The sequence below is a fragment of the Nesoenas mayeri genome, assembly GCF_963082525.1.
Source record: "Nesoenas mayeri genome assembly, chromosome: 25".
Taxonomy (NCBI): Eukaryota; Metazoa; Chordata; class Aves; order Columbiformes; family Columbidae; genus Nesoenas; species Nesoenas mayeri.
In genome coordinates this window covers 5,160,922-5,188,813 of record NC_137549.1, presented here as the reverse complement: position 1 = coordinate 5,188,813, position 27,892 = coordinate 5,160,922, and the positions used below count along the sequence as shown (strand labels likewise).

Sequence of the window (27,892 nt, the reverse complement as noted above, 5' to 3'; positions counted from 1 at the left end):
GGAGCGTGTTGAGGCATCTCCCAATGGTTCCAGACCCATCTCACGAGCAGCAGATGGACCCGTGTGTGTCCCAAGCTCAGGATCCTGTGGCTGAGGATCCCTGAGGCAACACCAGCTTTTCTTGCAAGATCCAGCTGTGCACAGTGCACAGACCGCACGCTCCCAGGGAAGGAGCTGGGCTTGGCTCACATGAAGGGACTGGGATACAACACCTGTAAACTCCATCCTTATCTCTCCAAACCCCCCCGATTTTATCTCCAAGCTGCTTGCCCACACAACTACTGCTCCCCACCCATAAGATCCCACAACTCCCCCACATGTTGAAGGTCAAACATCACTTGTTGCAATAAATATTTATTTGGGCACTGGAAATAGAAACTATTTTTGTAAGCCAGAGGACAGAAATAGTACATCTTCGGTCTCAAGTCATAGAAAGCTCTGCCCATTAAAAAGGCACCTGGGATCAAACCTGACATCAGAAGAGAGCTGGCCAGACTCCAGCCTGAGCTACACGGGGATTTTAAGCTCTGTAGGGAAATAAAACCATTTCTTAGGAGAGCTCAGCGCCCTCCAGCCCACCAGGAAAAATAACAGAGATGTTTATCAAAGTGTCCTTTTCCCTCACCCCACGTTCCCCAGACTGTCCAAGACTGATTTCAGGTCAGAAGTGTCTGTGTTAAGTGTTAGATCCCAGTATTTCCAAAGCAGCAACGTCAGAGCAGTCCAAGTGCAGCGTGTCAGGCCAAAGGATGTTAACTCTCTTCCTTAGCGCTCAGTTTGTTCCGCCGCTCCATCTTCTTCCGCAGTTTCCTCTTGAGCTGCAGCTCCTTTCTCTTCTGCAGCGTCTGCTGGACCTTCTCCCGACACTGCTTGTTTTTCTTCTTGATCTTGGCCAGCTCTGCCTTCCTTTTTGCCTCCAGATCTGGATCCTGGAATGGCAAGGACATGAGTGACACACCTAGGGACAGTGCCAGCCCCTTTGCCTTTCCTACACTTTTAAATATCACCCTTTAACTTCACCACCCTGAAAGACAGGGAGGAACTGTCACTCCTTTTCCACATCAGACCAGCTACTGATCAAAGTAGTTTACACAGCAGCAACTCTCACCTTCCCTTCAAGGATCAGTTGCTTCCGCTTATTTATTTCTTTCTTCTCGTCAAAATCTGTTCCCTCCAGTTCCTGTCAAAGCAAAAATACAGCAGGGCCATCAGTAACCGAGCGCTGAGTCAGACACAGAGAAAAGCTGCGTGGCTCCTCAGGGCCAGCAGCGTGCACGCATTTGGTAACATGCAGACCTTCCCCCCAAAGCACCACTCTCAATGCTCACCAGCAGAAAAATGCTGCAAAATATGTGCAATAATCAAGCAAACGTGGGGAAGATAACTAAAACGACCCTCCCCACACACCCATCCAAGTGCTTCCACTAGAAACAGGAACAAAAATCCGTATTTCTGTGCTCAAGAGCAAAGCTGCATATCCAGAGCTGCACGTTAGACGGCAGCGGATCTCCTGGCTGCACCCAGCACATCTCCCGTCCTCCGCACCACGGGGCTTCGCATTTGCACACGTACGATTTCACACTGCCGCCTGGTGACGTTCACTTGGGTGACGATGTCCAGCACACGCTGCTCCTCCACGGAGAACTCCTGCAGCTTCAGCTCTAAACCAGGCGAGACATTTACACACCACGGTTGGGGACAAAATCCAGGGGGAAAATTCTCAGCCCATTAGAAAAATAATAGTTCCACTGATAATCAGCAAAATTGCTGCATGTGCTACGATCACTCTCACTTCTTCAACCTACAAAGGATTAAATCCTTCCCTCTGCCTACAATTCCCCAACCTGTGCAAAGCAACCTGTTTCTTTTTATCCACATCAGCAAGGAAGGAAGGAGGGCACCGGCTGCTTCAATAAAAAGGTTATAGGGAAAGTTCAACAGTTTCTACTTGATATGAAGCAGCAGGAAGACAAACACGCGCCCGGCACGCTCAGGAGCAGAATCAAAGCCGACAGATATTCGAGGGCTCCTGCTCTTTCCCAAGCTTTAGCCACACAGGGAAACCATTTTTAGGTTGTGCAGCGATGAAATCGGGGTTGCAGGCGCCACAAGCACAAAGGAGCATGCACAATCTCACATTTTAGCAGCGTTAACAGTGCTCTTACTGATTTCCTCCTCAATAGCGTGGACGAGGTGGATGTCATACTGTGTCACCAGTGTAATGGCCATTCCTTTCCGACCTGGGTGAGGAAAACACGGTGATATCAGAATCTTGACAAGCAGAGGGAGATAAAACCTAATCTGTGCCAAATTCCACCCATCCCTGAGCCAGCCTGGCATGTTACACTGACAGAGTGCTCAGAGGGGTCTTTATGTGCTCTGAAAATTCAGTTAATGGGTCAGGGCGAGCCAAAGCTGCAATCCTAAGGCAGGATTCTGAGCCAGTGACAGGAGCAGATCTCGTGCTGCGCTGCGGTTGCTGTGACATCTCCTCGCACCCATTCCCAGCGCCGGGATCCCAGTTTTGGCCAGCAAACCACAGGCGGTTTTCCCCGCTCACCCGCACGGGCTGTCCGGCCAACCCGGTGAATGTAGATTTTTGGCAGGCCGGGAGTGTTGTGATTGATGACAACTTGTACTGCGGGAATGTCCAAACCTCTGGAATGCAGGGGAAGAAAAGGGAAGTTCAGAAACAAGGTTTTAATATTTACAGTTTAAGTTCCTGTCCTCCGCTTTCTCCAAAAGCCCCATGTTCTCATGAATAAAGTCTTCATTGGCTTGGGCTGATTCGAGGACAAACTCCTCATGCAACTCTCCAACAGCCACAAAACGCAACGTCACCCGTTCCCTCCTACACCCAGAGAACACGCTGAGCCTCACGGAAATCATTCTCCTGCTAAAACACACCCGCTGCAGCAAAACCAGCCAGGATCAGAGCTACAGCCCACGGGAGCGGGCTCCAAACCATGGCTCAGATGTTCTACAAGAGAATGAACAAGCCTGGCCTACCCAAGGCGGGGAATTTAAATCTCTTGCTAAGCCCAGTCTAATCTCCACAGCGGTTCTGATGCTTAAAAAGCAGCTTAAAGACCTTTAGCAACACAGATGATGCTTTTCCCTTACCTGGCAGCAACATCGGTGGCAATGAGGATCTTAAAGATGCTGGACTTGAACTTGGCTAAAGCTGCAAAGCGTTGTCGCTGTAAAGAGCAAAGTCTGTGTGAGGGACGTTGCGACCGGAGGAACTGGAGGACTCGGGGACAGCTCAGATCCGTCCTGCACCCACCTGCTTCATCATGGAATGCAGAGCGACGGAGGGAAAGTTGTATCTCCTCAGCATCATGTTCAACACCTGGCAGTCCCTGCAAGGGAAAAAATATTTAAAAAATCGAAATATAACAAGAAAACGTAAAGCCGATGGATCAGGACAGAGCTGGGGATCCTCAGGCAGCTCTCACACCACAATTAGTTACCGCCTGACAGAGCTGGGGAGGGGAATTAGCTCAACCTTTGGCATCCGACATCTCTGGGTGGCCCCTCAGCCCCAGATTGCTGAGAGGAAAAGGTTTTTTTCTCTACCAAACTTCAAAATAGACTAACAAAGCAAATACCAACCTGGCCTAACACCCAGTAAAGTGGGAATTGAAGATCTCCACTAGAAATGTAAAGCCGCACGTGCGTTCAGAGGGATCAGGAGGAACAAGGCCACTCACTTGCAGGTTTTAGTGAAGATAATGATGGACCAGTCTTCGTGCTCGTCCTGGAAGGTCTGGATTAAATGGACGAGGTACGCATCCTTGATCGCTTCGGGGACAAGCAAGTAGCGCTGGTCCAGCTCATCCACCGTCCGCACCCTGTCAGGAGGGGAAGAAAAGCACCAAGACACATCGGTTTGGGAAGGGAAGATGGAAGAAAAGGGAGATAACAAGGAGGAAATGGGATTCCTGACCCGCTCGGCAGCAGGGGAAGACTCACTCGGACGCGGCCTCCCAGAAGAAGGGTCTGTTGGCCGTCAGGGTCTTCAGCTCGTTCAGTGTGTCTGTTAACGTGGCGCTGAACAGCAGCGTCTGTCTGCGCGGCGGAACGGCGTCCAGGATCACCTCCAGGTCCGCGGTGAAGTCAGCGCAGCCCTGCTCCAGCAGCCGGTCAGCCTCATCCAAAACCTGCGCACGGCCGGAAACGCTGCGCTCAGCTGCGCCTAAAAAGCTCAAACTCTTCAAAGTATATACTTAAAAAAATCTGGAAAACTGCCTTACCAAGAACCGCAGCTTTTTAAGGCTGAAGGTGTTGGAGCTGCGGAGGTGATCCGCCAGCCTGCCGGGCGTAGCGATGACAACGTGGGGTTTGCGGGAGAGCTCCAGCGCCTGCGCCACCATGTCTGCGCCAAAAACACGGACGAGTTACCAGCAACTGGGCACGGACCCCAAAAACGGCTGGTCAGTGAGGCTGGAAAACGTCGCTCTCCTTATTCCCCCCAGCCCTGGGTGCTGGGCAACAGCTCCTCCATGCGATGGAGGTTCCCCCTGTGCTGGGAGACTCCCCCAGCCCCTCGGGAAGGGCTCCAGCTCCCCCCAGGAAGGACCCCGGCTCCCCCCGGGAAGGGCTCCGGCTCCCCCCGGGAAGGACCCCGGCTCCCCCCGGGAAGGGCTCCGGCTCCCCCGCTGCACTCACCCAGGCCGCCCACCACCACGCAGTCCTTCAGCCCCAGCGGCTTCCCCAGGACGCGGAACTGCTCGGCGATCTGGTACGCCAGCTCCCTGCGGGGAGGACGGGGCTGAGCCGGTCCCGGCCGCCAAGGCGGGGCCTCCCGGGCCCGGCTGAGCCCGGAGCGGGGCCGCCCGGTACCTGGTGGGGGTGAGCACGAGGCAGAAGATGCCGTAGGGATCCTCGGACAGCACCTGCAGCACCGGCAGCACGAACGCCGCCGTCTTCCCGCTGCCCGTCTTGGCGCAGCCCAGGCAGTCGCGACCTGCGAGGGGGGGGCAGAAGGACCGTGAGCGGCCGGTAACGGCGGGACGGGGACCGGATCGGGGACCGGAGCCAGGCGCGCTCACCCTGCAGCACGGGCGGGATGCAGGCGGCCTGCACGGGCGTGGGCCGGCTCAGCCCCACCTGCCGCGCCTGCTCCGCCAGCCACGGCGCCAGCCCCAGCGCCCGGAACTCCGCCATCACCGCACCGGCCGCTTCCCCCACGTGGCGCTCCCGGTAGCGCGTCGGCGGGCGCACCCTCCTCTTTCATTGGCTGCTTGCTGCTAGCCCCGCCCAGCCAGCCTTATTTGCAGCATCTTCTTCCGGCGCTTTGGTGATGTTTACATCTCCTCGCACACCCATTGGCTGGTGCCGGGGGTTTCCATGGAGACTGCGGCTCCCAGCAGCACCCGCCGCTCGGCTGCTTCCGGAGACGTGTCTGAGGGGGGAGATGGCGGCCGGGACGGGCTCCGCCGGACAGGGCGGCGACGCCGACGAGCTGTTCGACGTGAAGAACAGCTTCTACATCGGGGCCTACCAGGCCGCCATCAACGAGGCGCAGCGAGTCAAGGTGAGGGCGGCTCGGAGGGGGCCGGGGCCTCTCCCCGGGGCCTGCGGGCTCTCGGGCGCCTCAGCGGCTGAAGGGGCAAGTCTGGGACTCCCCAAGCGCCTTTTGTCCCTGCCCGCCTCGTCCCGGGCAGTTTTCGGTGCTACAACGTCCTTGGTCTAACACGGGGACGCCGGGGAGGGAGGTGGGGGGGATCCTGTGGGCCCAGGAACAGGGGGGTCGTTCTTTGGGGCGTCCAGGTCGTTGTGGGGCCGGGTCGGTGCGGGGTCGGGTGGTTGTTGTGGGGCCGGGTCGGTGCGGGGTCGGGTGGTTGTTGTGGGGCCGGGTCGGTGCGGGGTTGGGTGGCTGTTGTCGGTGCAGGGTTGGGTTATGACCGTGCAGATCCCTGAGAGCCGTTCTTGTTTCCTGCTATCCCTTCAGCCCTCCAGCCTGGAGAAGGAGGTGGAGAGGGATGTTTTCTTGTTCCGAGCCTACATCGCCCAGGTGAGGTGAACGTGAGCGCGGGGCGGAGCTGCAGTGGTTGTGGGTCAGAGTTCAGCGTGACGCAGTTGGGTTAAAATTCCTCCTTCGGTGCTCGGTGCTGGAACACAATGTATTCCCTGACAGCCACACAATTGTGAACACAGCGTGTTTGTGTAGGGTCAGGATGACTTGCTGAGGCCTTTTTGAGAGGTGCTTTTTTATCTTTAAAATGGTGTATGGGGAAACTATACGTGTATGGAGACCTTCTCATGCTCTGCAACTGCCTGAAAGGAGCTTGGAGCCAGGGGGGTCGGGCTCTGCTCCCCAGGAACAAGCGCCAGGAGCAAAGGAAACGGCCTCAAGTTGCGCCAGGGGAGGTTGAGGTTGGATTTAGGAACAATTTCTTCCCCAAAGGGCTGTGGGGCATTGAACAGGCTGCCCAGGGCAGTGCTGGAGTCACCATCCCTGGAGGGCTGGACAGACGGACATGAGGTTCTCAGGACATGGGGCAGTGCTGGGGCTGGGGGAACAGTTTGACTCAATGGATTTGAGAGTCTTTTCCAAGCAACGTGATTCTATGAAATAGTCCTCAGTTATGAAGTCTGGCTGTGTGTTTGGAGCACAATGGAAGATGTAAAGTTGCTGTTGTTGTGAAAAAAGGTTTAAGAAAGTAAGCAACTGTTTTCTGGCTTCTTAAAATGGTTAAATTCTACATTCTTTTTCTTCGCCTTCAATAGAGAAAATACGGTGTTGTCCTGGATGAGATTAAAGCCAACGCCTGTCCTGAGCTCCAGGCAGTGAGGATGTTTGCCGAATATCTTTCAAATGAGAATCAACGGTATGTCTGACAATAAGTTGGAACTCAAGCCCTGTCTGATGGGGAATATTTTTCCTTGTGGAAAGTCTCTTGCAGAAGTGTGGTCTCTATTGTGATTTTGTGTAGCTTTGCAGTGAATCTCCTGTGGGGTCAGGATCTTTTTTTATTACTTGATAATGAAACGCACCCAAATTCTCACCCTTACTCTTCATAGGGATGCAATTGTTGCCGATTTGGACAAGAAAATGGCAAAAAGTGTTGATATAGCCAATACGACGTTCTTGCTGATGGCTGCTTCCATCTATTTCCATGACAAAAATCCTGACGCGGCTCTGCGTGCTCTGCACCAAGGGGAAAGCTTGGAATGGTGAGTGTATTGGGGTGCTGGCAAAGCCTCTCATGTGTAAGGAGAGAATGACTGAGCTCTGCCTTGTCTCTAAAAAGCCTCAAAACCATTGAGTAGCTGCTCTGCGTTTTGTCTCCCTTCGAAGTAGGAAGTGATTTGCTGCTCATCCTACAATATGGAGTTTATTGCTCCATTGTGAAACTTAAGAACCTGATTTATCGATTTCAGAATTGCTGAAACAAGCGTTATTTTAATTCAGCGAGGGAGCACTTGGGAGCTGGGAAGAACCTTCCCTGTTCTGCCGCCTGCATCTCCGGGTTCTGGCAGGAACGTCTCCCACTGACCTGCAGCTTCCAAGCGAACCGTAAAGGCTGCAGCTGTGAAAATCCCTTTGCTCTCGTTCTTTGCAGCATGGCCATGATGATACAGATTCTGCTGAAGCTCGACAGGCTCGATCTAGCTCGGTGAGTTGTGTCCCTTTGCTTGGGCCTTGATCACAGTTTTCCTCAACCAGCCTCCCCAGGGCACAGCATTTTAACACGGAAGAACTTGTGTGTGGGTATGGGTGTGCTGCAAAATGTTGTTATTCTTTTAAGCTGCGGAGATAATAGAGCTGGATACAGTTAGGGATGGACATTTATGTCTAATCTTGCTTGTAGTAGGATGTGGTTTGAATCTCTAGTCCTGGCTTTCCACCTTCCCACAGGGAGATCTTCCACAGGTGCTTTCAGTGGAACATTAAAAGGTGTTTGTGCCACGTTACCACCTTACCGTGGCTGTTGTGCTGCGGCGATGGAGGAGCTGAGAGGCAACTACAACCTCTTGTTTCTGTCTTAAAGAAGTGCAGAAAATTCCTTTTTTTTCCCCTGTTATGACTCCTGGTTTTGCTTCCCCAGCAAGGAACTCAAGAAGATGCAGGAGCAGGATGAGGATGCGACTCTTACTCAGCTGGCGACTGCCTGGGTGAACCTGGCCGTGGTGAGTATCTCAGATGGAGATCCCTCACCCACAACATCTGAGGAACACTGCTCCTCATCGCTCCCTCCATATTGTGCTTTCCAAAAAAACATGCAGGTTGTTGGGTTTTTGCTTTTTTGGCTTTTCTTTTTCCCCTTCCTTCAAGTATACAGAAAATACCAGGATCTGGGTGCGCAAACTACCTGGCTGTGATTGTTGGCCTTTCGTCTGTGCTCCTCAGCCTTCAGCTCACACACGGAAGGGCTAAACCACGCTTAAGTAATTCACAAACTATTGTAATGTAAAACAGAAAACTGCAGTGTTACTAGCATCCAGACTGTCTTTAAGCCGATTTGTAAATCAGGCAAAACCAAACAGTTTTGCAGCCCGGTTAATCAGGTGGTTGAAAATAAGTGGCCTAATCAAATTCATTAGAGTCCAAGGTTATGTGCAATCATCTCTTACACTATTAATATTCTATTTTCAGCGTTCACTTGGTTTTGTGATGAAATCTCTCATGTGTAGCCCTTGCCTTACAATAGCGTGTGGCTGGATTTTCCCTAAGATCTCGGTTTCCACTAAGGGTCCCACCTCTGCTTGTTGGAAACTGCTGCATGTAGAACCTTTCTGGAGCTGGAACATTTTGAAAGGCCAGGAGCTCATACCTGGGTTTAATTTAAAAATCTAATTTCATAATCCTTTATTACATCAAACATCTGAAGTGGTTCTTTTGAAGTTTGTTTTGTTTTCTGAATGGAAACCTGAATCTTTTGATCATTTAAGTGGTTCTTAATATTTTTGCATTTCTTTCATCTACAGCCTGAGGGTGATCTGTTGTGGTACAGAAGATCACACGTGTGCCAGCAGCTGTTAGCGTTGGTTCTTACACATTCTCTACCTGCGCTTTATAACCCTAGAACTGAACTTTGTGCTGAGTCCTCCAACCCTGGCACGAACGTACAGGCTTCTTTGCCATCTGTGGTCAACCTGTGGGTGTTTGTCTCCTCCAGGGCGGTGAGAAGTTACAAGATGCCTATTACATCTTCCAAGAGATGGCAGACAAGTGCTCCTCCACCCTCCTCCTGCTCAACGGCCAGGCCGCCTGCTACATGGCACAGGGCAAGTGGGATGACGCGGAGGGAGTTCTGCAGGAGGCCTTGGACAAGGTGCTTGCTGGTGTTTCCAGGCAGATATTTGCTCTCCTGGGGATATAGAGTAAAACAGCAAGGACTTTCAGTGGTAAACTTGGTGAAAATACCGCTGTATTGATGTATATCGCTAAGGGTGGTCGCTGCCAGACCCACTTTGTCTTCTACTTTGCCTTTTCTGGTGAAGTGAGCTCTGAGTTTGGGCAGAACTTGGCCGGTTGGGGCAGAGGGAGGTCATGTAGCTGACATGTTTGTTCTTGTTTTCAGGACAGCAGCCACCCTGAGACCCTCATCAACTTTGTTGTCCTGTCGCAGCACTTGGGCAAACCACCAGAGGTGAGGCTGCTTCCATTGGACTCATGTCCTTGTCTGTTCCCAGTTAAAACCAGTAAGACTTGTGCATTCCCTGCACTTAAAGATCAGACCTTAAATAGCGGGTGCAATAAAACAATCAAGATGCTGAGAAAATGCTCTTCACTTGCTGCCAACAAATACATTGGAGTGTGGTGTTTTAAACTCTTGGCTTCTCTTCACGTTATCTCAATATTTATCTCTCTCATCCCATCAGGTTACAAATCGCTATTTGTCACAGTTGAAAGATGCGCATAAAAATCATCCGTTCATAAAGGAGTATCAAGCAAAGGTATTAATTACTTTCTCATATAAAACTGAATGTATTATTTCTCATACCAGTGTCTGATGGGGTGAGTGGATTCTTTACTGATAAAGGTTACTGCAGTTCGGAGGGGTCAGGTCCGTGTTCGCTCTGTCACATCACTTGCTGGCAGATTTTCTAGCCTTGTGAGCGACGTTGGGTGTTAAACAAAGGAATGATGTGCCTGGACCTGGTAACATCTCAAAAGAATAGCTCTGAGATATGGGTTCTTAAACTGATCCAGAAGTTTGTTACTATCATTATGCTCAAATAGGGGAAACATCCTTCTGGAAGAGAGAATTTGGGGATGAGGAAAGGATAAAGGTAACAGTGCAAGAAAAATGGAGCAAATTGGAGAAAAATCGAGAACTGATACATATGATGTTGCTTCTTAGTCCTTTTGCTTTACTGAGCTGTGATTATTAGTGTTGTTCTTTTCAGTTAATTTAGATTTTTATTAGATTTTCGGTCAAGTTCAAGGTTTGTTCATTTTGTTTCTGATTTGCAGGAGAATGACTTTGAGCGGCTCGCCATGCAATATGCGCCCAGCGCCTGAGGAGAGCGGAGCGAGCCTCGGCCCTGCTCTCCGGAACCTCAGCAACCGGGGCTGATGCTCAAAGCCTCTCTGGTAACAGGGAAAGACACCCATTGCAAGTCGGTCTGGCTTAACTTGCTGTGGCAGGGTTTTGGGGGCCAGGAAGCCCGTGCTGCACCTGTATATAACACATAGCTACTTGATTTTTGGTATCTGAAAAGCCTGTGTTCTGGCTTACCTGGGTCCTGAACTCTGTTTAAAATACAGTGTGAATCCAGAGAATACAACACTGTACCTTAAACATTCCTAATAAAGCCTTTTCTGGATCTGCGTGGCCCTTAATTGCTGGAATTCAAGTGATTCCACTCTGGGAATGAGCCCTGGCATCTGTACCGAGGGTGTACTTGTGTGAAGGTTGATTTTAAGCATCTCTGGTCGGTACATGAGTTACGGATCTTCTTTCAGTGTGACTGAGGCTCCTCCGTTAACTCCAGCATCCTCTTGAAGAAGCACACACAGCATAGGGGTTACTGCTGGTGAGAGGGAAAGGCTTCCCCAAAATAAAAATAATCCGATTGTAATAAGCTCAGCCTTAATCTTAAGTTGGTAAAATGCAGTAGCTTGTGTCCTGGAGCCAGGAAAGCTTTAGGTCTTTGCTTGACAAAGTACATCCTGCCATGCATGTGGAAGTGCGTTTGTCACCAGTTCCTCTGAAACTGGTGGTTGTTGAACCCGTTGTGTCGTGGAACGTAATAACGTGATCCAACACCACGTGATGACGCTTTTCTGTAGCATTTCAGACCGCGGGACGCGTGGAACCATCGTGCTGTATCAGAGATGGCAAAGAGCAGATGGCCAAATGGAACCCTCAGCTTGGACCTCCCAGACTCAAATATTTGAATTATTTTGGGGTTGTGTTTGGGGAGGGGGAGATGAGGGGTTTATACTGCACTGTAAATGTCTCGAACTGGCGTTTCCCTTGTGCCCCCTCGGCCGCTATTGCTCTCAAAGGGCTCATTGTCTCGTTCCTTGGCTTGTTTAGCGAGCAGCTCTTTTCAATGAGGGGTTATTCATGGTCCAGTGTGGAATGAATGTGGCCTTTGTGGAGCTGTCTGAGGGAGCCCTGAAAGGGGCTTGTGTGCGCGGGGCAGCCATTCCCCACTTGATGGGCCATGATAAATTGACTTAAAAAATATAAACAATAAAAGCAAGTGGCATAGCAGGAGCCAGCGCTGTCAGTGTGGGAATAGGGGGAACACGTTGTTCAGGCCTCGGGGAGGAGTGAGTTTGTGTTTTCTCATTGCTGCACCAGACTAATGAGAGAGGTGCCAGAGAACTCGAAGGCTGTGGTCGAAGGGATGACTTTAAATGACATAAAACTCATTTATAGTCTTTTCCTTTCCCTATCAAGCTGGTTGCAGTTCCGTGAGCGCCTGTAATGATGATGATTATTCTCGATCTCTAGTAGTAAGATCCCATGGCTGCAATTAAGTGAGAGTTTGGGTGCATTAGGACACAACTGAACCCAATTTGCTCCTCCATGGCTGAAACCAAACACCCCCGTGCTGCTCCAGCGCCTTTGGGCTGAGATTCCTGTTGTTCCTCACAGTGAGACAACATAAATATTGGCATTTTAGGGAAATCTTCATCTTGAACTCATGCTTCTCCTAATGAGCTCAGTGCCTGGCTGTCTGTATGCGACTCTGGATGTATCTCTTTTAATTTTAAGCATACACATAATGAGATTTATTTCATGAATCAGCAATGAGCTGCCTGCCTTGTGGAGAGGCGTCCAGCCAAGCTCTTGATCAGGGCTGGCTTTTGGAGTGTGCCTTTATGTTCTTCAGGTGCATCTCGTTATTCCAGAGCCACAACAGGTGATGAAGTTCAGCTCTTTGAGCAGGTGGAAACACCTCATTGCTTCCACCAAAAAGCTTTGTGAGGAAGGGACAGTTCTGCTCCTGGGAGGCTTTTGCTGAGCGGTATGGAAAAAAAGATCTGGAGAAATGTTTCTCTTTGCCTATCAAATGAAAAAAACATGAAAGGGTGAGTTAGAACTGGAGGGGCTGTGGGTGCCTTCCAGAGGGTGGCGGGACAGCACTTTTCCACTGTTACGTGCTCAGTTGTCATCTCTTGATCCTGAAATATTAGTATTCGCTTCTTGACTCCAGCCTGTTGTCACGGCGCATCCTTCAAGAGAGCAGTGCTGTGGTCATTGCTTTTGTTTGGGGTTTTGTTTGTTTGGGGGTTTGGTTTTGTTTGTTTTTTGGGGGGGTAGGGGTGGTTTATTTGTTTGCTGGTCTTGTTGTTGTTTGGTTGGGGTTTTTTAGGGAGTGTTATGTGCATGTTTGCAAGAAATAGCAACATAATTTAATTCACCGACTGTCCGTGCTGATTAACGGGCACCTAATGAGCTGCTGCTCAGCTCCATGCTGATTAACCAGCACCTAATGACCCGCCGCTCCGGGGGCGGGGGGGGAAGTGGCTTCTCCCGCCCTCAGTTCGGCCGGGGGGGCGGCTCTCGAGCCCCGGTACCGGTGGGGAGGGGAGTCCCGGCCCCGGCCCGCCCCTCGCGGAGCCTGCGCGGAGCCGGCGGGGCCATGGGCGGGCGGTGAGCGGCGGGAGCGGCCATGCCGGTGCCCGAGCCCATGCCCGGCTACGGGCAGCTGCTCCGGCGGGGCTACGGCAGCCTGGCCGGGGCCGTGCGGGGCTGCGGGGACTGCGGCTGGGAGCTGGCCCGCCGGAGCTGGGCCGAGAACGCGCACCTGGGCTGGGCCGAGCTGCTGCTGTGCGGGCTCTGCGCCCTGGGCTGGACCGCGCTGCGCAGAACCGCCGCACGATGGGTGTTTCGGGTCAGTGCGGGACCCCCGCGGGGGAACGGGGCACCGGGGACCGGCTGGATGCGGGATGGAGGCGGCGGGATGCGGGATGGGGACACCGGGGACCGGCGGGATGCGGGATGGGGACACCGGAGGCGGGCGGCCATGCGGGATGGAGGCACCGGGGAGCGGCGGGATGCGGCGCCCGTTGCACCAGAGGGGTCATTTCTCCGCTATCCGTGCCCGCATCCCAGGGGCTGGTTGTGCAGAAGACGTTCGGCTTCCCCCAGGGCTTCGTGCTGGGGGGGACATGGCAGGAGAGACCCCCCCTTTCCACAGGGCTTCGTGCTGGGGGGGTGTAGCATGAGAGAGCCCCCTTCCCTCGAGGCTGCGTGTTTTTTGGAGGATATGGCAATGAAAAAGCCCCCCCTTCCCCTGGAGCTGCATCCCGGAGCATCGCGCTGCACCAGCGCGCTCTCCCCCCACCCCACCATGTTCCCTTAGCTGTGTCCTGAAAACGCTTGGGGGTTATTTCTTGCATGGGGGGAGGAGAAGGACCCGCGTTTCTGCTTCTCATCTGTGGTTTGCATGAAAACCGTCTGTCGCCGGTGCGGCGGTGGAGAGGACGGCGTGGGGATGGCTGCGTGCTGCAGTGCCGGGCTAACCTTCCGAGCGCAGGGATGCAGGGCTGCGAGCAGCCCACCCACAGCCGTCGTCCCCTCCTCGTTCATACGGGACTTGGTAAGGGACAGGATGAGCCGGCTGTCCCCGAGAGTGAAGATCGGCTCTGTTTTATTTCTGGCTGCGAAAAGCGTGTGGAACGAGATGAGACCTCCCCTCTCTTTCCGATGGCTCGGTCCCAGCTGGGGTGATTTCTTCCACGCCGCTTTTCTAGCGAGACGCTGTGCACTTGGCGTTCACCCGGCCTCGAAAGGCAGAAGTGACGGAGATGCAGTATCTTGGCTCAGGGGATAGTCCTCATCTCTCGAGGGCGCGGAGACGATCCTTTGCTCATGAATATGGTGGCACGAGGCCTCAAGTAGCTGCAAGAGCCTTTAAAGCGGCTCTTCCTTTGCTTATCTGGTAACGCAAGGTTCCAGTTTAAGTCCTCTGAAGCTGCTAAAGTGGCATATAGGCAAGGTACCGCGCTGGCTTTTTACGTAGGACTGAATTTTAGCTTGTGACCCGCACCTGTCTCCTGTGGGTACCAATGGGAAGCATCGAGCGCCTGGGAACGCTGGGACTGGGCTCTAGGTCTGTCCTAACAAATCAGACATAATTTGCGCTCTGGTTTACCCTGGTGTAAGGGTCGTTTTTACAGAGCGAGCGGTGATCGGAGCATGAAACCAGCTCGTCGTGCCGCCCAGCCCGCTCGGGGCTGTCGGAGGATGCTCGGCGGCTTGTGCGAGCGCCGGGGTGTCGCTGCCGCGGAGAAATGGGTCACGCTTGTAACTGCAGAAGAGCAAGGGGGGTTGATCGGAGCCGGGTCCTGTGGCCGCATCTGCATGTGTTGTAGTGATGAGATGCTGAGGGAAATTGTGACAGCATCAGTTTTCTCCCAGCAGATAAGCGGAAGGGTAGCAGAGGGAGACAACTCTATATTTTTAAATAATCTGAAGCTTTTCTCTGTTTGATTTTATTTTTTTTTAATTTCTTTTTTCTGTTTCTCTCTGCTGGACTTGCTCTTGGGAAGCTGGAGATCGTGCTTTCCTCTAAAACCTCTGGCAGTACTTAGGAAATGGGTTTGTATTGTGTGGCCTCTGTACAGGCGGCACTGGAGCGGATCATTCAGCAGCAGGGAAAGGTTTCATCGCATTGTGGGGAGAAAAGACACTTGGTTATCCTTGGGGGTCTCTTCTCACTCAGGTCATTGTATGATTCCTGTTTAACGCTGGGAGGAAACGTCTCCCGTGCTCAGGACTTCACTTCCCATGCAGACTCAAAGAGCGTCCTTCCTCATTTAGAATCTTTCCATGTTCCCTGCAAGAACTGAAACACAATTATAAAAATGAATCCGCTCAGGTCCGGAGAGCGCTGCCTTCCTGCCTGTTGGCTGTGAATAATAAATCTTGCTGCTGGGACTGGGATTCTCTGCGTCTGAAGAGGAAACGACTCTTACCACGAGGCCTTGAAGCGGCACCGTGGCAATGGCCGTGACGGCTCCTCCGAGACCCGCGGGTGCTGGAGCCACACGCCCCGTCCCGTGCTCTCTGCGTGTCCCCGTTGGCATCATCGGGATCGAGAGAGCAGGGGCGGGAGGCTCCTCGCCCTCTTCTAGAACCACAGCAGCATTTATCCTGCAGCATCTTTGCCACGAAAGGTCTCGCAGTTGGTTTGGGGAAGCGGTAAAGGTCGTGCCTGTGCCGGGAAGGGCCGGGTTAGGGTTTGAAAGTGCGAATTTACACCCGTTACAACGGCCAGGCCGGTGCCTGTGCGTTAGATGTGGTTTTCCCATCATCCTTGGAGCAAAGAAACTTTTAGCCCGTTGCCTCTCCTTTACAGAATCCTCACTTGGCGCGAATACAGAAAGGAGTTGTTTTGGTGTAGGAAAGATCTCAGTTTGCTGAGCAAATGTGGATTGGGTAGGGAAAGACCCCAAAGTCAGCACGCTGGGGTGACAGCCGCTGGGGAGACTCATTTATTGATGTTCAGAGAACAGCGACATTTTACTGGGTCTTTCCTTCTGCGGGCTCGGTGGCACGACCCTGATGTGCCGAGGGGTGGCAGCTGGCCCAGGAGTGACATCCCGGCTGGGTACGGGAGGGTCATGGTCCCTTGGGGTGCAAAGACCCCGTTGCAGCTCTGGGAAGGCGCTGGCACCGCGCAGCGGGCGGTAGCTGTCGGCTCTGGGCAGGTTTTGACGCGGAGCTCTGCTGGCTCATCCTTATCATCTGCGTTGAGTAAAAGCTGATGCAGAGCTGCCAGCTCCCCGGGCCGAGGATGCGTCGTGCCAGCCATTCCTTTGTGCTCCTCTGGGGAACTCGGCGTGCCCAGAAACCAGATGCGACGTGGCTGGGATTTGGCTGGGCCCGCATCTCCAGGCTTGGGAGGGGGCGGAGGAGATGGGGACACGCCGGGGGACACAATTCCTCTGTAAAAAGCCGCAATCCGTAACTGGAAGGACTCGTGTCCTGCTGCTTTAGCCAGTTGTAGATCGAAGGGGACCGGCTGCTTTCCTCTAGTGCTGGAGGCTGGAAAAAGGGAGCGAGCGTGTGTTTGCTTTTTTGCTAGGAGTATTTTATTTGACACCTCAGCAGAGCTGTGGGCAGTGACAGTTTCCATTTGGTTTCTCTTTGCAGCTCTAAGCGCTCTCACCCATCGCTTCGCTCCTTCCCCCGCCCCGCGATGCTGCGGGGGAGCAGTCACGGCCCTCCCAGCGCGTAATTTTACACATGAATCAGAAGATGCCTGCGGAGGTTTGCGTGGGGGTGGCGAGGAGGAGGAGGAGGAAGAGCCGCTCGCCCTTTAAATGAAGCCTGGTTACATCACTTGCCAAGAGCCTTGGGCTCTTTCAGCCAGAGCCAGATCCGCTGCTCCCGTCACCCGTAGCAACAGGCATCTCTGTGCCGTTGCCATGGGAACGGCGGGGTAGCAGGAGGACATCTCCCACCTTGTGCATCTCCCGCCCCTGGGGCGAGGGCAGATATGCTCTCCTTGGCTCGTCCTTCCCGTGGGAGCAGCCCCCGCTCTAGTGGGGCCACCCCCGGACAGTCATTTGTTCCCCCAGCCCCTGTGCGGGTCAGGGAGATGCTGGTTCCCTCCCAGTTCTTCCCAGTGTCTGCTCCAGAGCCGGCTCCCCTTGCAGGGTCCAGCCTGAGATGTTGTTTAAGAGAGGAGGAGGGTTTCCCCAGGGCTTAAAACCTCCTGCAGTGGTGGCCACCAGCGGCTGGAGAGGAGTAGCCCTTCCCCTTTGGAAGCTTTGCTTTTGCTCCAGACCGGGAGCTGCTGCCACAGACTGTCCATCAGATGATTTGCTGCACTGCTGCCATTTCTGCAGAGGCTCCGAGTGTCCATAAACCACGGGTTTTTCTCAGTAGAATGTGCCAGCCCTGCGGGTGATGCTCCTTGTCATCAGCTCTGCCTGCGGGGGGTAGAAATGTGATGTCTTTCCCCCTTTGAAGGGAGCTGAGGCGCAGAGGAGCAGCAAAACGGCTTGGCTGGCGCTGGGCAGCAAAGCCGCAGCCGGGATTTGCGGCTGAGCTCAGCAGCCTCAATCCAGCCTGGCAGAGGAGGGCAGGGGCGAGCCGTCCCGTATCTGAGCTGCTGCTCCGCTCTATGGAGACGCAAATAATTCATGCTTTCTGGGCTCGGGACTTTCTGTCTCTGCATTATTTATTCACCCTTCAAGCTTCTTCCTCTCTTTCCTGCCGCGGCTGCTGTTGGAAGGGCCCTTGGCAGCGGGTTCCTGCCCTCGCGGGCACGGCCGTGCTGCGAATGCGCGATGTGTTGGCGAGGCCGGGGCTGCAGGGGGGACGGACAACTTGGCAAGAGCTTCGTGGGGCTGGCGCTTCCAGTTCTGGGAAATTCAGAGCTCCGAACAAAACGCTTTTAGGCCGGGACAATGCTTGGAGTGGAATCCTTTGAAAAATCTGATGTGGAGAGGGGTTAGAGCCAGAGCAGCCGCTGCCTGGGGACAGCTGGGACCTTAATATAGCTTTGAGCATCCAGGAGCTGCAGAAAGTGCTGAGCTGGGGCAGGGTTCGGTTACTTTGCAGGCATTTTGTTTATTATGCGCTTGACTGCTCCCCTGCAGCTGTGGCTGGGCTGATGTGGCTCTGTCACTGGTGATGAGAAGCAGAGGTGGTGCCTGGGGTTGCTCGGGAGGGATCGGTCCCTGCCCGGGGTGCGACGGAGCTGAGTGCGCGCTCAGCATCGCTCGCGGGGTGAGAACAAGGGGAGCGCTGGCTGCCCCACTTTACTCCTGGAGTGAAATTTACTCCTGGGAAGACTCCTGTTTAATGCTGGGGTTTTGCTTTTAGTGTGATTTCCAAGTTCTCTACAATGCTCCAAGCTCTCTGCAACTGCCCAAAAGGAGCTTGGAGCGGGGGGGTTTGGTCTCTGCTCCCACGTAACCAGCAATAAGAGGAAACGGCCTCAAGTTGCGCCAGGGGAGGTTGAGGTTGGATCTGGGAACAATTTCTCCCCCAAAGGGCTGTGGGGCATTGAACAGGCTGCCCAGGGCAGTGCTGGAGTCACCATCCCTGGAGGGCTGGACAGACGGACATGAGGTTCTCAGGACATGTGGCAGTGCCAGGGTGGGTTATGGTTGGACTCCATGATCTTGAGGGTCTTTTCCAGCCAATATGATCCTGTGATTCGAAGCTGTGGCCCAGCGCTCTCGCTATTGCGGAGCACGAGTCGGGAGCGCCGGGCGGTTCTCAGCATCCCTGCGAACGTGGGGAGCTCAGTGTGAGAAAGTTTCGTTCTGGTTAGCGCGAGCAACCCGCAGCGCCGCTCGTGCTCCCTCCCCTCGCTTCGCCCGTGTTTGTGGCGGCTTTGCCTCCTCTTTTGGAGTCCTGGCGGGTGAGAAGGGGTGTTGCAAACCGCAGGGAGGGGAAAACCAGCAGCGTTTTGATGCTGCTCAGCTAGAAAAGCTGCAGGGAAGGGGGGTGAGCATGGGTAGGTGCGATAGAGCGAGAGAACCCAGTGCCAGAGCCTTTGCTGACGTGTCACCTGCAAATCTGCCCCTCTCCAGTTGCCCACACAGGGGAGATTGTGCCGTGCGGGTTGGGGAACGGCAGCTGCTGTGGCTTTAGGACTCTGCACAGACTTTGCTTTCTCAGTTTTCTGGGAGCTGGCAGCACCACGAGGTCGGTGCGCAGGATAATGTCATTACGGCTTCCTCTGCTGGCTTTCCTTGTGCAGATAGGGCTCTATTTTCATTCTGTTAGTTATCGACCGTGTTCTGCACAAGGCAGCTGTGGGCAGCCCCGCGCCGGAGCCGGGGATGGAGCGGTGCCCAGAGCGTGGGACGCGCTGCCTTCTCGGTGCCCTAAAGGCCAGAAGATGGGGTTTGTGACCCCAGCTTTGCCGTATCCAGTGGCGCACGCTGTGCTCGCGTCTCTCGGAGGTTCCGCGTGCTCTGCCCTGGCTTCCCCAGCTCTTTTTGCCACGTGTGATGATATTTTCCCCTTCTCCTCGCAGCCCTTCGCGGAGTGGTGCAACCTGCAGCCGAAAGATGCTGCCAAGATGCCCGAGAGTGCCTGGAAGCTGCTTTTCTACACGTTATCCTGGTCGTATGGCATCTACCTACTCTTCTTCACCGACTACCCCTTCTTCTATGACCCACCGTCTGTCTTTTATGGTACAGTAAGAACCGGGGAGAAGCGGGTAGTGGATTAGGATGTCTGGGTTGAACAAGGGAATGGGAGTTGGGGTGAGTGAAAGAGAAGACTGAACCTCTAAATTGGGTACCAAAGGGCATGGTCGCTGTTCATTTTGTTACAGAGAGTTGCCCAGTGGCTATTGCAGACTGGGCAGGCTGGGATGTGTCAGAGGAGAGTGGGATTGAGTCATTAATGCTGGAGAGAAGTAAATCAAGGCATGTCCCTGAGATTTAGGAGAGGGTCTAGTGCCCAAGGCAGAGTTTGGGAGCCGGGATACCCAGGATTCCTTCCCATCCCTGAGCATGTGCTGGGGCAGCTCTGGCTGCTCTTTGCGCTCCCGTCTCTGCTGCTGCTGGAGCTCTGGGTTCACCCGGTGCCTTTGTCCCTCCCCAGACTGGAAGAAGGGCATGGATGTCCCCACGGACATCGCCATCGCCTACCTGTTGCAGTGCAGCTTCTACGGACACTCCATCTACGCCACCGCCTACATGGACACGTGGCGCAAGGACTCGGTCGTCATGCTCCTGCACCACGTGGTCACGCTGACCCTCATCACCTTCTCGTACGCGTTCAGGTGAGGCCCCGGGCTGTGACACTGTCCATCCGCACCCCGCATGGGGCGCTTTTGGGCCGCAAAACTGCAGCGATTCCGTGCTCATGTGCGTCCCGCGGGCGCATAGCAGGGCTTTTAATGGGGGCGCGTGGATTCTTCTCTGCCTCCCAGTGATCCCAGTGCTCAGGAGCCATCGCCTGGTGCCAGCCCTGCTTGTCTGGGTTGTTCAGGGGGTCTGTCTGCTCCCAGCGGGATGGGCTGTGGGTGCTGGAGGCCAAAATGAACCCGCTGCCCTTTCCTGCAGGTACCACAACGTGGGCATCCTCGTGCTGTTCCTGCACGACGTCAATGACATTCAGCTGGAGTTCACCAAGCTCAACGTCTACTTCAAGCACCGCGGGGGAGTCTATCACCGCCTCAACGACATCATCTCCAACATCGGCTGCCTCACCTTCAGCGTCAGCTGGTGAGTTTGTGCGTCTGTCCAGCCCTGATCCCGTTTCCAACCCTCCCTGCCAGCTTTTGCAACCCCCCCAGTGCCCCAGGGTACGTTTGTCTGCATGGGAACCAGCCCTTTATTCAAAACACTGTTTGGGAAGAGGTTCCCGCAGAGCTGGCCCCATGCTGGGTTTGGAATCCCTCTGTAGTCACTTTGCCGTCTGTCACCACCAAAGTGCCTGTGAAATCTCGCTTGCAGCATGACAAATGACCCCAGGGGAGGAGGAGCTGTTTCCATTTTCCCGCTTGCTGAGCTTTAGCAGTTCAGAAGTGCTTTTCTGCAAGGAGCAGAGGGACGTGGGGCTGTCCCAGATTCCAGCTTTGCTTTGTCCTCCTGGGGCAAGGCAGGAGAAAAAGAAGAAGAAGAATAGAGATGGGTAACCCGCAGGTTGTCGCTCCTCATTTGTCCCTTTGTCTCCTCTGCACAGGGTGCTCTGAAAAGCAGGGGTGGCAACAAGAGCCCTCAGTTTGAGGGATGGGAGAGCAAGGAAGGTTTTTAGTGATCAAATAAGGATGCACAGGACTTAGAAAACCTTCCAGCTGTGTCCCCCTGCTGTGCCCCGTCCAGCTGAGAGGATCTGCAGCGCAGACCTGCGTCTCTCCCCTGAGAAAGCCCTTTCTTTGCCAAGCCTTTCTGCTCACAGAAACTGCATCCTCCCTCCAGCAGCGGCGTGTGCAGTCCCGCCTAGAGCCAGGCTTTTAAACCCAAGCCAGATGCGAGAGCCGGGTCTGGCGGGTGGGAGGGCTGCCCGGAGCAGGAGGTTGCCCTGGGGGGATCCCCGTGGGGCTGTTCAACCCACCCTGCTCCCTCTGCCCCGGCAGGTTCTGGTTCCGTCTCTACTGGTTCCCCCTCAAGGTGCTCTACGCCACTTGCTACTCCAGCCTCCAGTCGGTCCCTAATATCCCCTTCTACTTCTTCTTCAATGCTCTGCTCCTTGTCCTCACTCTGATGAACATCTACTGGTTTCTGGTGAGTAGGGGGAGCTCGGCAACCCCTACGCTTGACTTCTCCCTCCTCTGCTACCCTGGGGATGGAGGTGGCTCTGGTGACATAGGGGTGGCTTGGAAGGGAGGAGGGAAACCCCTGTCAGTGCCCAGGGGGTTTCTCTGTGCTGGAATTCAGAATGACCCACACCCTGGGGACCAGGGGCGTGATAACAGCAGCTGGGACAGGCTGGCACTTGACGTGGGTGTAAATGTTCTGGCATCCCCTGAGGAAGGGTGGGGGGTGACAAGGGTGGATGTGTCTCAGCCCTGGGCAGAGCTGGGTGGTGTCTGAGTTCATCATCCAGCGGGGATTAAATCAATTAATGGCAGCTGTGGGAGTGCTGCAGGTCATCAAGGTCTGGGTGTCCCGCCGGGACCTGCTCTGCCCTTCTGGGGGTGCAGGACAGTGCAGAAAGGTCCCACTTGGCAACTGGGAGCGAGCGGGTTGAGTGGAACAGCTCAAGGCTTTGGGGTTTGTGGCTGACGGTGTCTCTCCCCCCGCAGTACATCGTCCTGTTCGTGGCCAAGGTGCTGATGGGGCAGATGAAAGAGGTGAACGACGTGCGCGAGTACGACGTGGAGGTCAGCAAGAAAACCGCCACGGCCAAGAAGAAAGAGGCTGGACTGCAGCTGCCCAGCGCTCTGAAAGAAGGGTACGTGGTGAGGGTGACACGTGTACAGCACCGCGGGCTGCGGGACAGGGGCTGGTGACCCCAGGGCTCTGGAGTCACTGCCGAAGGCTTTCCAGAAAACAGGAGAGCGGGATTCCTCGGCACAGAATGCAGAACATCGCTGTGAGTCTCAGGAGGATGCAGAGACCGAAGCTCACTGTGCGCTGTGCTCTCTTTCGCAGGCTGCACCTGAAGAATGGACTTATCAAAGACAAGCGGTTATAAGGGACGCGCGGCCGCCGCAGCCTGGCTGGACCTGGGGACTGACCCGGGACCCTGCGCTCAAACCCAGCGAACAAACGGCACACGGAGAAAGAAATTCACCCCCGACACCCCCTGCACCCCCACACGGCACTGGGGGAGATGCCACTGACAGGATCAGGCCCCTGCCGGGGTTCGCCTGGGACCTGGTGCTTTTTCTGTAGCCGGTCTGTGCTGGGTCAGCTGGGAGGCTTTGCTGGTCCAGGTAGGATTTGGAGCTGGCTTTAGGTCCCTCTGTCGCTCCATCCTTCAGCTCTTCTCGGTCCCTTTGTGATTTCTCCCGTCGTTATTGTTGGACCCCCCACCGACCCTTCCTCAGCAGCAGAGGAGGTTCCTGTCCTCCAACGCAGCATCAAACTGGGGAGGGAAACGTCCTTTCGACATCGGAACCGATGGAATCCCGGGCCCGGGACTGCAGCGGTGACACAGAGCACCCCGAGCCCTGTTGGGAACGGGGCTGCCACACGCCTGGGGACACAGCGCAGTTCCCATTGCAGCTGTGCCTGGAAACCCAGCCCTGGAGCGTTATTCCGGCCTCCTGCCCTGCCAGAGGATGGCCAGGAGATGTAATTTGCTTAAAAAGCCTATTTAAGTCATCTAGTTGCTTCAAAATCCAGTCCCAGTCCCGCAGGCTCCGCTGCTGAGGGACCTCGAGGCTCTTGCCCCAGCCGTGGCTGCTTGTCCAAGTAAATAACAACTGGTTTGTGCTCCCCGGGTTGGTTTTCCAGGCGGCACCGGCCTGGCCGGGCGTCTCTTTGGGGAATCCCTGTGCGTTTTCCAGTGTCCCAGACCAAGACCGTCCCGTCGCTGTCCTGTCTCAGGGCTGGGACCCTCCGCTCCTGAGTCCTCCCTGGGGAGCGGAGCTTCTGCCCAGCCGGGGCCGCACAGGGGGCTCCAGGGCATTCATTCCAGGCGTCAGAGGCCAGTTAATTGTTGGTTTTCTGTTTTATTTTGTTTTTCGTTTCATTTTCGTGTCTGTCACAGACTCATCTCCAGGCTCGTTGTGTCAGCCGCAGGCAAGTTGCCTCGCTGAACAGGACACAAAATGTGACTTGGGCTGATGGAAACTGCAGCCGTGGCAGGATCCGTCACCTGGGCAGGTTCAGAGGGGGCGTCCCGGTGCTTTAGTTCCTCGGCTTTTGAGTGGGATTGGCAAGAACCACTATCCCAGGCGTCTTTCTGCTCGGCTGGGGCAGCGATGGTGCGGGGTTTGGTGGCAGCGGTACGGAGTCCGTGTGGGTAAACTCAGTTTTACGGCCCCAGCCTGCCCGGGGTTTCTCGTTCGGCTGTGTGTGTGTGATGTGGCTGTGCCGCCCGCGGTTTGGCCGTGGTCGTGCTGGTGGCTTTTCGTGTCCCGCGGGCAGGGCGGCGTGTGCGGCCGGGAGCTGAACCGGGGTCTGAGGGCTCGGTGAGCTGGGTTTTGATGAGCTTGGGAGAGAGATGTTGGATGCTGTGATTGGAAAAGGAAGAAAAATAAGTGATTTGGAGGAGGGACCCTGCTCTGGGTGGCATCACAGCAGGTGGGAGCAGCGCTTGATCGGCTGGCGTCTTTATGTCGGGGAGATCATCTCATGTCCTTCCAGCCACCGAGGACTTTGTCGGACCTGGATGATGCGGAGATGCGGGAAGGGGCAGCTGCCTCAAAGGGTTAACAGGTCCTGGAGGGACCTTCACACCCTCTGCCCAATCCTGGGAATCCCTGTGTGCTAATTGAGCACTAACCAGATCAAAGGCTCCAATCAGGCAATCAACACCCCCCTGGCCCCTTGTTTTAGTCCCCAGCCCAGGCTGCTCTTTGTCTGGGGAAGGAGAGCAGAGGATGCGGCTGCTCCCCAGCTTTAGAGCCGGGCTGGCCTGGGCTCTCCTGAGCGCGGTGCTGGGGATGGAGTTAAGCCTGCAGGAAAGTTTACTCTTAAAATCCTTGGGTTTAAGTGCCAAGCCCAGCCCGAAAAGCCCCATTCCTGTGCCCTCGGTGCTCTGGCGGATCTTCCAGAAGAGAAAAACGCTGCCTGCTCCAAACAAAGACCCGGCGGATGCTTGTAGGGTGGAGGAGTTTAATGTCCCTGGGAACATCATCCGTGTCTTCGCTGACCAAGGTACAGGAAGGCGGTGGTTCGGTCCTGTCTTTTGGAAGCCCCTCCGCTCTCTGGGCTGGGAGACTCGGCTGCAGTTCTTTTCGGTCTCTGGGGTGCAGGTGGGATGGGCTGGGGGGCAGCAGCCAGAACCGCTGTCCATATCGCTGCTGCCTAAACTCTGGGCCCTCTGGATGTTGTCGATGACATTTTACAGTTCAGAAACGAGTCAGTGATGGATGCGGCGGGGGAGGGTGTGGAGCTGTGGCCGGGTCTGTCCTGGAGTCGCCCAAAGCAGTTGGGAGACGCTGGTTTGAGCCCTTGGGCTCGCGGCGGCGGCTCCTCCGTCCCTTGGGCGCAGCTCCGGCTGGGACGGGATGACGCCCGTGTGGCCGTGTCCCCCCCACGCTGTTTGTCCCCTTACCTCTGGTGGCACATCTGGCTGCCCACGCGGCACATCTGGCTGCCTCTGGCCTCTCTGAGCCATTCTCAGTTACATGGGAGCTGTTTGGTCGGTGTCCTCTCCATCTGGAAACACCGGAGCTCGCTCCTCTCATCATTCCAGGTTTCCAATGGAAACCTAGAGCTGGATTCAACCAGCAACTGCCCAGCTCTGAAAATTCGCTGCTATTTGCCCTCCTTTCCCCTCCACCCCAACGGCCAGCACCCCCAGCACCCCCATATGGGGGGGAGATATTTGCAACGGGGGGAAAAAGTACTTGCCAAGATGTTGAGTAGAGGAGCTGCTGGAGCCCAGGCTGGTGCTGGCGCCTCTCTGAAGGCTGCGCCGTCAGGCCGATAGATCTTCCTGCATCATTGTCACCTCCATCTAACAACCGTGGGCATCCTCGGCTCCGTCAGTCCCATCTTCCTCTTGCTGTGCAGCCAAGAGCTGAAGCTGGAGACCTGAGAAGCTGATCCTGCTCAGCACAACAGGCTCCCACCACCACCACCTCTATCTCTCCTTCTTTGCCAGGCCAGTTCATCCACAGCGCGCAGCCCCAACAGCTGCTGTGTCTGCAGAAGCGTCTGTACTTTAACCTCTCGGTGCTGGAGGAGGACGAGAACTTGACGATGGCTCAGCTGGAGGTCAAATTCAGCCACAACTCCTACCGCGCCTCCAGCCAGCGGCAGGTGCTGGAGCTGCGGCTCTACCGGAGCTCCCAGGTGGCTCTGCGGGGGGCGCCCTCCCCAGAGCGTGGCCGCAAGCTCCTGGTGGGCCAGTCCCTCGCCCAGCTGCACCAGTCGCTTCTCTTCAACCTGACCGGGGTGGCGAAGGAGTGGAGGACGCACAGCAGGAACCTGGGCTTGGTCCTGGAGATCGCGGTGAGCGGCGGAGACGCCGCGTCGGCCCCGACGAGCGAGGGGCTGCGGAACGCCTGCGCCAGCGTGGACTCCTTCCTGGCCACGTCTCTCCTGGTGGTGACGCTCAACCCACAGCAGTGCGGGGCTGCGCGGAGCAGGAGGAGCGCTCAGCACCCCCCTGTCACGCCGAGCAACCTCTGCAAACCCCGGCGGCTTTACATCAGCTTCAGCGACGTGGGCTGGGAGAACTGGATCATCGCCCCGCAGGGCTACATGGCCAACTACTGCCTGGGCGAGTGTCCCTTCCCGCTGACCGCCGAGCTCAACAGCACCAACCACGCCATCCTGCAGACCATGGTGCACTCGCTGGACCCCGAGGGGACGCCCCAGCCCTGCTGCGTCCCCGTCAGGCTGTCCCCCATCTCCATCCTCTACTACGACAATAACGACAACGTGGTGCTGCGGCACTACGAGGACATGGTGGTGGACGAGTGTGGCTGCAGGTAGCGGAGCTGCCGGGGGTTGCGTGCGCTGCGGGGGTTGATGGAATAAATGTGAGTGTGTTAAATCCCCTCTGTGCTGGTGTTCGGGGAGGTTCTCGGCGGTGCGGCGTTGGAGCTCCCCCTGTGCAGGTGAGGGCAGGAAGGGCTGGTTTTTGGAGCTGTGGTTTCGTGGTGGCTGCGTGCGCGGCGCTGCAGGTGTCCTGTGCTGGGATTATGATCAAGCCTGCTGCTGGTTTTCCGTCCCGTTGTCCTCGGGGAGCAGGGGCAGCAGGTTGTGAATCCCAGAGCCCGTGTGCTGCTCCGAGAGCAGCGGCGGGGCTTGTGCTGTCTGGCTTTGTTTTGGCTGCAGCTTTCTTGGTGCAAGAATAATTGATTTTTGGTGTGGTGACACGCTGCTGGTGGTTCCCGGGCACAGCGTCCTGCTGCACGAGGTGACACGGCGGCTCCGGTCCGGCTGCGGGAAGAGCTGCAGCTGCAGCTCAGTGTGACTTTGTCCCTTCTCGCTATGGCTTCGTTTGCTGGTTTTATTGCACGGTGGGTGACGTGGAGGTGCTGGGAACCCCGGGTTGAGGGGACGTCGCTGCCGATGGATGGTTTGGGTGAAGCGGAGGGGACGCGGTGCCCGCTGCAGAGCTGGGGCCAAGGCGAGTCCGCGGCATCTTGTTCCTGTGACTCGGTAATTAATTTACCTCACTTGGAAACTGATAAGAGCAGGGTCCCTCCCCGCAGCTGCAGGACGGGGCTGGAGCCAGATGGCAGCTGAACGTGGGGCATCAGCAGCTCCACAGCGACACAGCCCCAACACGTCCATGTGCGTGTGCAGTTTAGTGGTTTATTTTTTAAAAATTCGTTGTGTGTTGGTTTTTTCATGATCATTTTCCTGTGTTCCGTGGTGTGCGGGCCATGGTACCCGGCCCAGTGCAGCCCTGCATGGAGCGAGCGGTCAATGCCACTAACCCGAGCTGTAGCCGCGCGGTGCCCAACGGACCCGAATTTGCGCCGTCGCGGGTGATCCCAGCGGAGGAATCGCTGCTGTTCTCCCACCTTCCGAGCCGCTCGGCCCTTCCAGGCGGGCGCTGGCCCTGGGTAAGGCAGCTGAAGCTCCCGAAGGCATTCTGGCTTTCCTGTTTTGTTTTTTTTTGGGGGGGGGGGAACTAAAGGGGGAACAGAAAAGGAATCCACGTTAGACTTGAATTTTTTCTGTTTTTCTTGGTGTGTTTTTTGTGTTTATTTTTTTTCCAACTGTGAACCTGGCACCACAGCATAGATTATTTTGTTGTTGTTGTAATTTTTCTTCATACTGATGTTGTCTTCATGGTCTGATGAAGTATCACCGAGCACTGAGGGTTTAACCACTGCTGGGTTTGCAGCACCAGTGTCTCCCCGTCCCTGGGACTGGTTTTTGCTGCCCCTGTGTAGGAAGCGAGACGGGAGGAGCCCG

General features: G+C 55.3%; 4 protein-coding genes across 8 annotated transcripts; 3 read left to right on the top strand and 1 right to left on the bottom strand.

Moving 5' to 3' along the window:
- Positions 1 to 346: 346 nt before the first annotated feature.
- On the bottom strand, positions 347 to 5,190 carry DDX49 (DEAD-box helicase 49). 4 transcript variants are annotated; one of them, XM_080359312.1, is made up of 13 exons: positions 5,055 to 5,190; positions 4,846 to 4,969; positions 4,672 to 4,757; positions 4,257 to 4,378; positions 3,976 to 4,163; positions 3,714 to 3,854; positions 3,287 to 3,362; positions 3,124 to 3,200; positions 2,561 to 2,658; positions 2,166 to 2,240; positions 1,573 to 1,661; positions 1,109 to 1,180; positions 347 to 929 (listed from the first exon to the last, which is right to left on the bottom strand). In XM_080359312.1, the coding sequence occupies exons 1-13, from the start codon at positions 5,167 to 5,169 to the stop codon at positions 753 to 755; spliced, it is 1,440 nt and encodes a 479-aa protein (XP_080215438.1). In that variant the 5' UTR covers positions 5,170 to 5,190; the 3' UTR covers positions 347 to 752. The 4 variants fall into 4 exon arrangements, 2 of the variants coding, with proteins under 2 accessions (XP_080215438.1, XP_080215439.1); XR_013923310.1 differs by having other exon boundaries at positions 862 to 929; positions 2,138 to 2,240; XM_080359313.1 differs by lacking the exons at positions 347 to 929; positions 1,109 to 1,180 and having other exon boundaries at positions 1,475 to 1,661; positions 2,138 to 2,240.
- A 173-nt stretch (positions 5,191 to 5,363) lies between these two features.
- On the top strand, positions 5,364 to 10,803 carry COPE (COPI coat complex subunit epsilon). Of its 2 annotated transcripts, XM_080359062.1 has the most exons (10): positions 5,369 to 5,539; positions 5,957 to 6,019; positions 6,736 to 6,836; positions 7,030 to 7,182; positions 7,572 to 7,625; positions 8,058 to 8,139; positions 9,129 to 9,284; positions 9,534 to 9,602; positions 9,835 to 9,909; positions 10,430 to 10,803. In XM_080359062.1, exons 1-10 carry the CDS (start codon positions 5,420 to 5,422, stop codon positions 10,475 to 10,477), a joined length of 921 nt encoding a protein of 306 aa, XP_080215188.1. In that variant the 5' UTR covers positions 5,369 to 5,419; the 3' UTR covers positions 10,478 to 10,803. The 2 variants fall into 2 exon arrangements, with proteins under 2 accessions (XP_080215189.1, XP_080215188.1); XM_080359063.1 differs by lacking the exon at positions 7,572 to 7,625 and having other exon boundaries at positions 5,364 to 5,539.
- A 2,283-nt stretch (positions 10,804 to 13,086) lies between these two features.
- On the top strand, positions 13,087 to 22,602 carry CERS1 (ceramide synthase 1; the record flags this gene model as incomplete). Its single annotated transcript, XM_080359493.1, has 7 exons — positions 13,087 to 13,308; positions 19,420 to 19,579; positions 19,995 to 20,175; positions 20,459 to 20,620; positions 21,475 to 21,622; positions 22,144 to 22,292; positions 22,493 to 22,602. 7 exons carry the CDS (start codon positions 13,087 to 13,089, stop codon positions 22,533 to 22,535), a joined length of 1,065 nt encoding a protein of 354 aa, XP_080215619.1. The 3' UTR covers positions 22,536 to 22,602.
- Positions 22,603 to 24,390: 1,788 nt separating this feature from the next.
- On the top strand, positions 24,391 to 26,455 carry GDF1 (growth differentiation factor 1; the record flags this gene model as incomplete). Its single annotated transcript, XM_080359447.1, has 2 exons — positions 24,391 to 24,667; positions 25,620 to 26,455. The coding sequence occupies 2 exons, from the start codon at positions 24,391 to 24,393 to the stop codon at positions 26,453 to 26,455; spliced, it is 1,113 nt and encodes a 370-aa protein (XP_080215573.1).
- Between the last annotated feature and the right edge of the window lie 1,437 nt (positions 26,456 to 27,892).

What these genes read in the sequence shown, in the direction of transcription:
- COPE (XM_080359062.1), top strand. Translation starts at nt 5,420, where the DNA reads ATGGCGGCCGGGACGGGCTCCGCCGGACAGGGCGGCGACGCCGACGAG. An exon ending in CCTGGGTGAACCTGGCCGTG is followed by an intron (nt 8,140 to 9,128) that starts GTGAGTATCTCA and finishes TGTCTCCTCCAG; the next exon opens with GGCGGTGAGAAGTTACAAGA. An exon ending in TAAAGGAGTATCAAGCAAAG is followed by an intron (nt 9,910 to 10,429) that starts GTATTAATTACT and finishes TCTGATTTGCAG; the next exon opens with GAGAATGACTTTGAGCGGCT.
- DDX49 (XM_080359312.1), bottom strand. Translation starts at nt 5,169, where the DNA reads ATGGCGGAGTTCCGGGCGCTGGGGCTGGCGCCGTGGCTGGCGGAGCAG. An exon ending in CTCGTGCTCACCCCCACCAG is followed by an intron (nt 4,758 to 4,845) that starts GTACCGGGCGGC and finishes TCCTCCCCGCAG; the next exon opens with GGAGCTGGCGTACCAGATCG. An exon ending in AACTGATCCTTGAAGGGAAG is followed by an intron (nt 930 to 1,108) that starts GTGAGAGTTGCT and finishes TTGCCATTCCAG; the next exon opens with GATCCAGATCTGGAGGCAAA.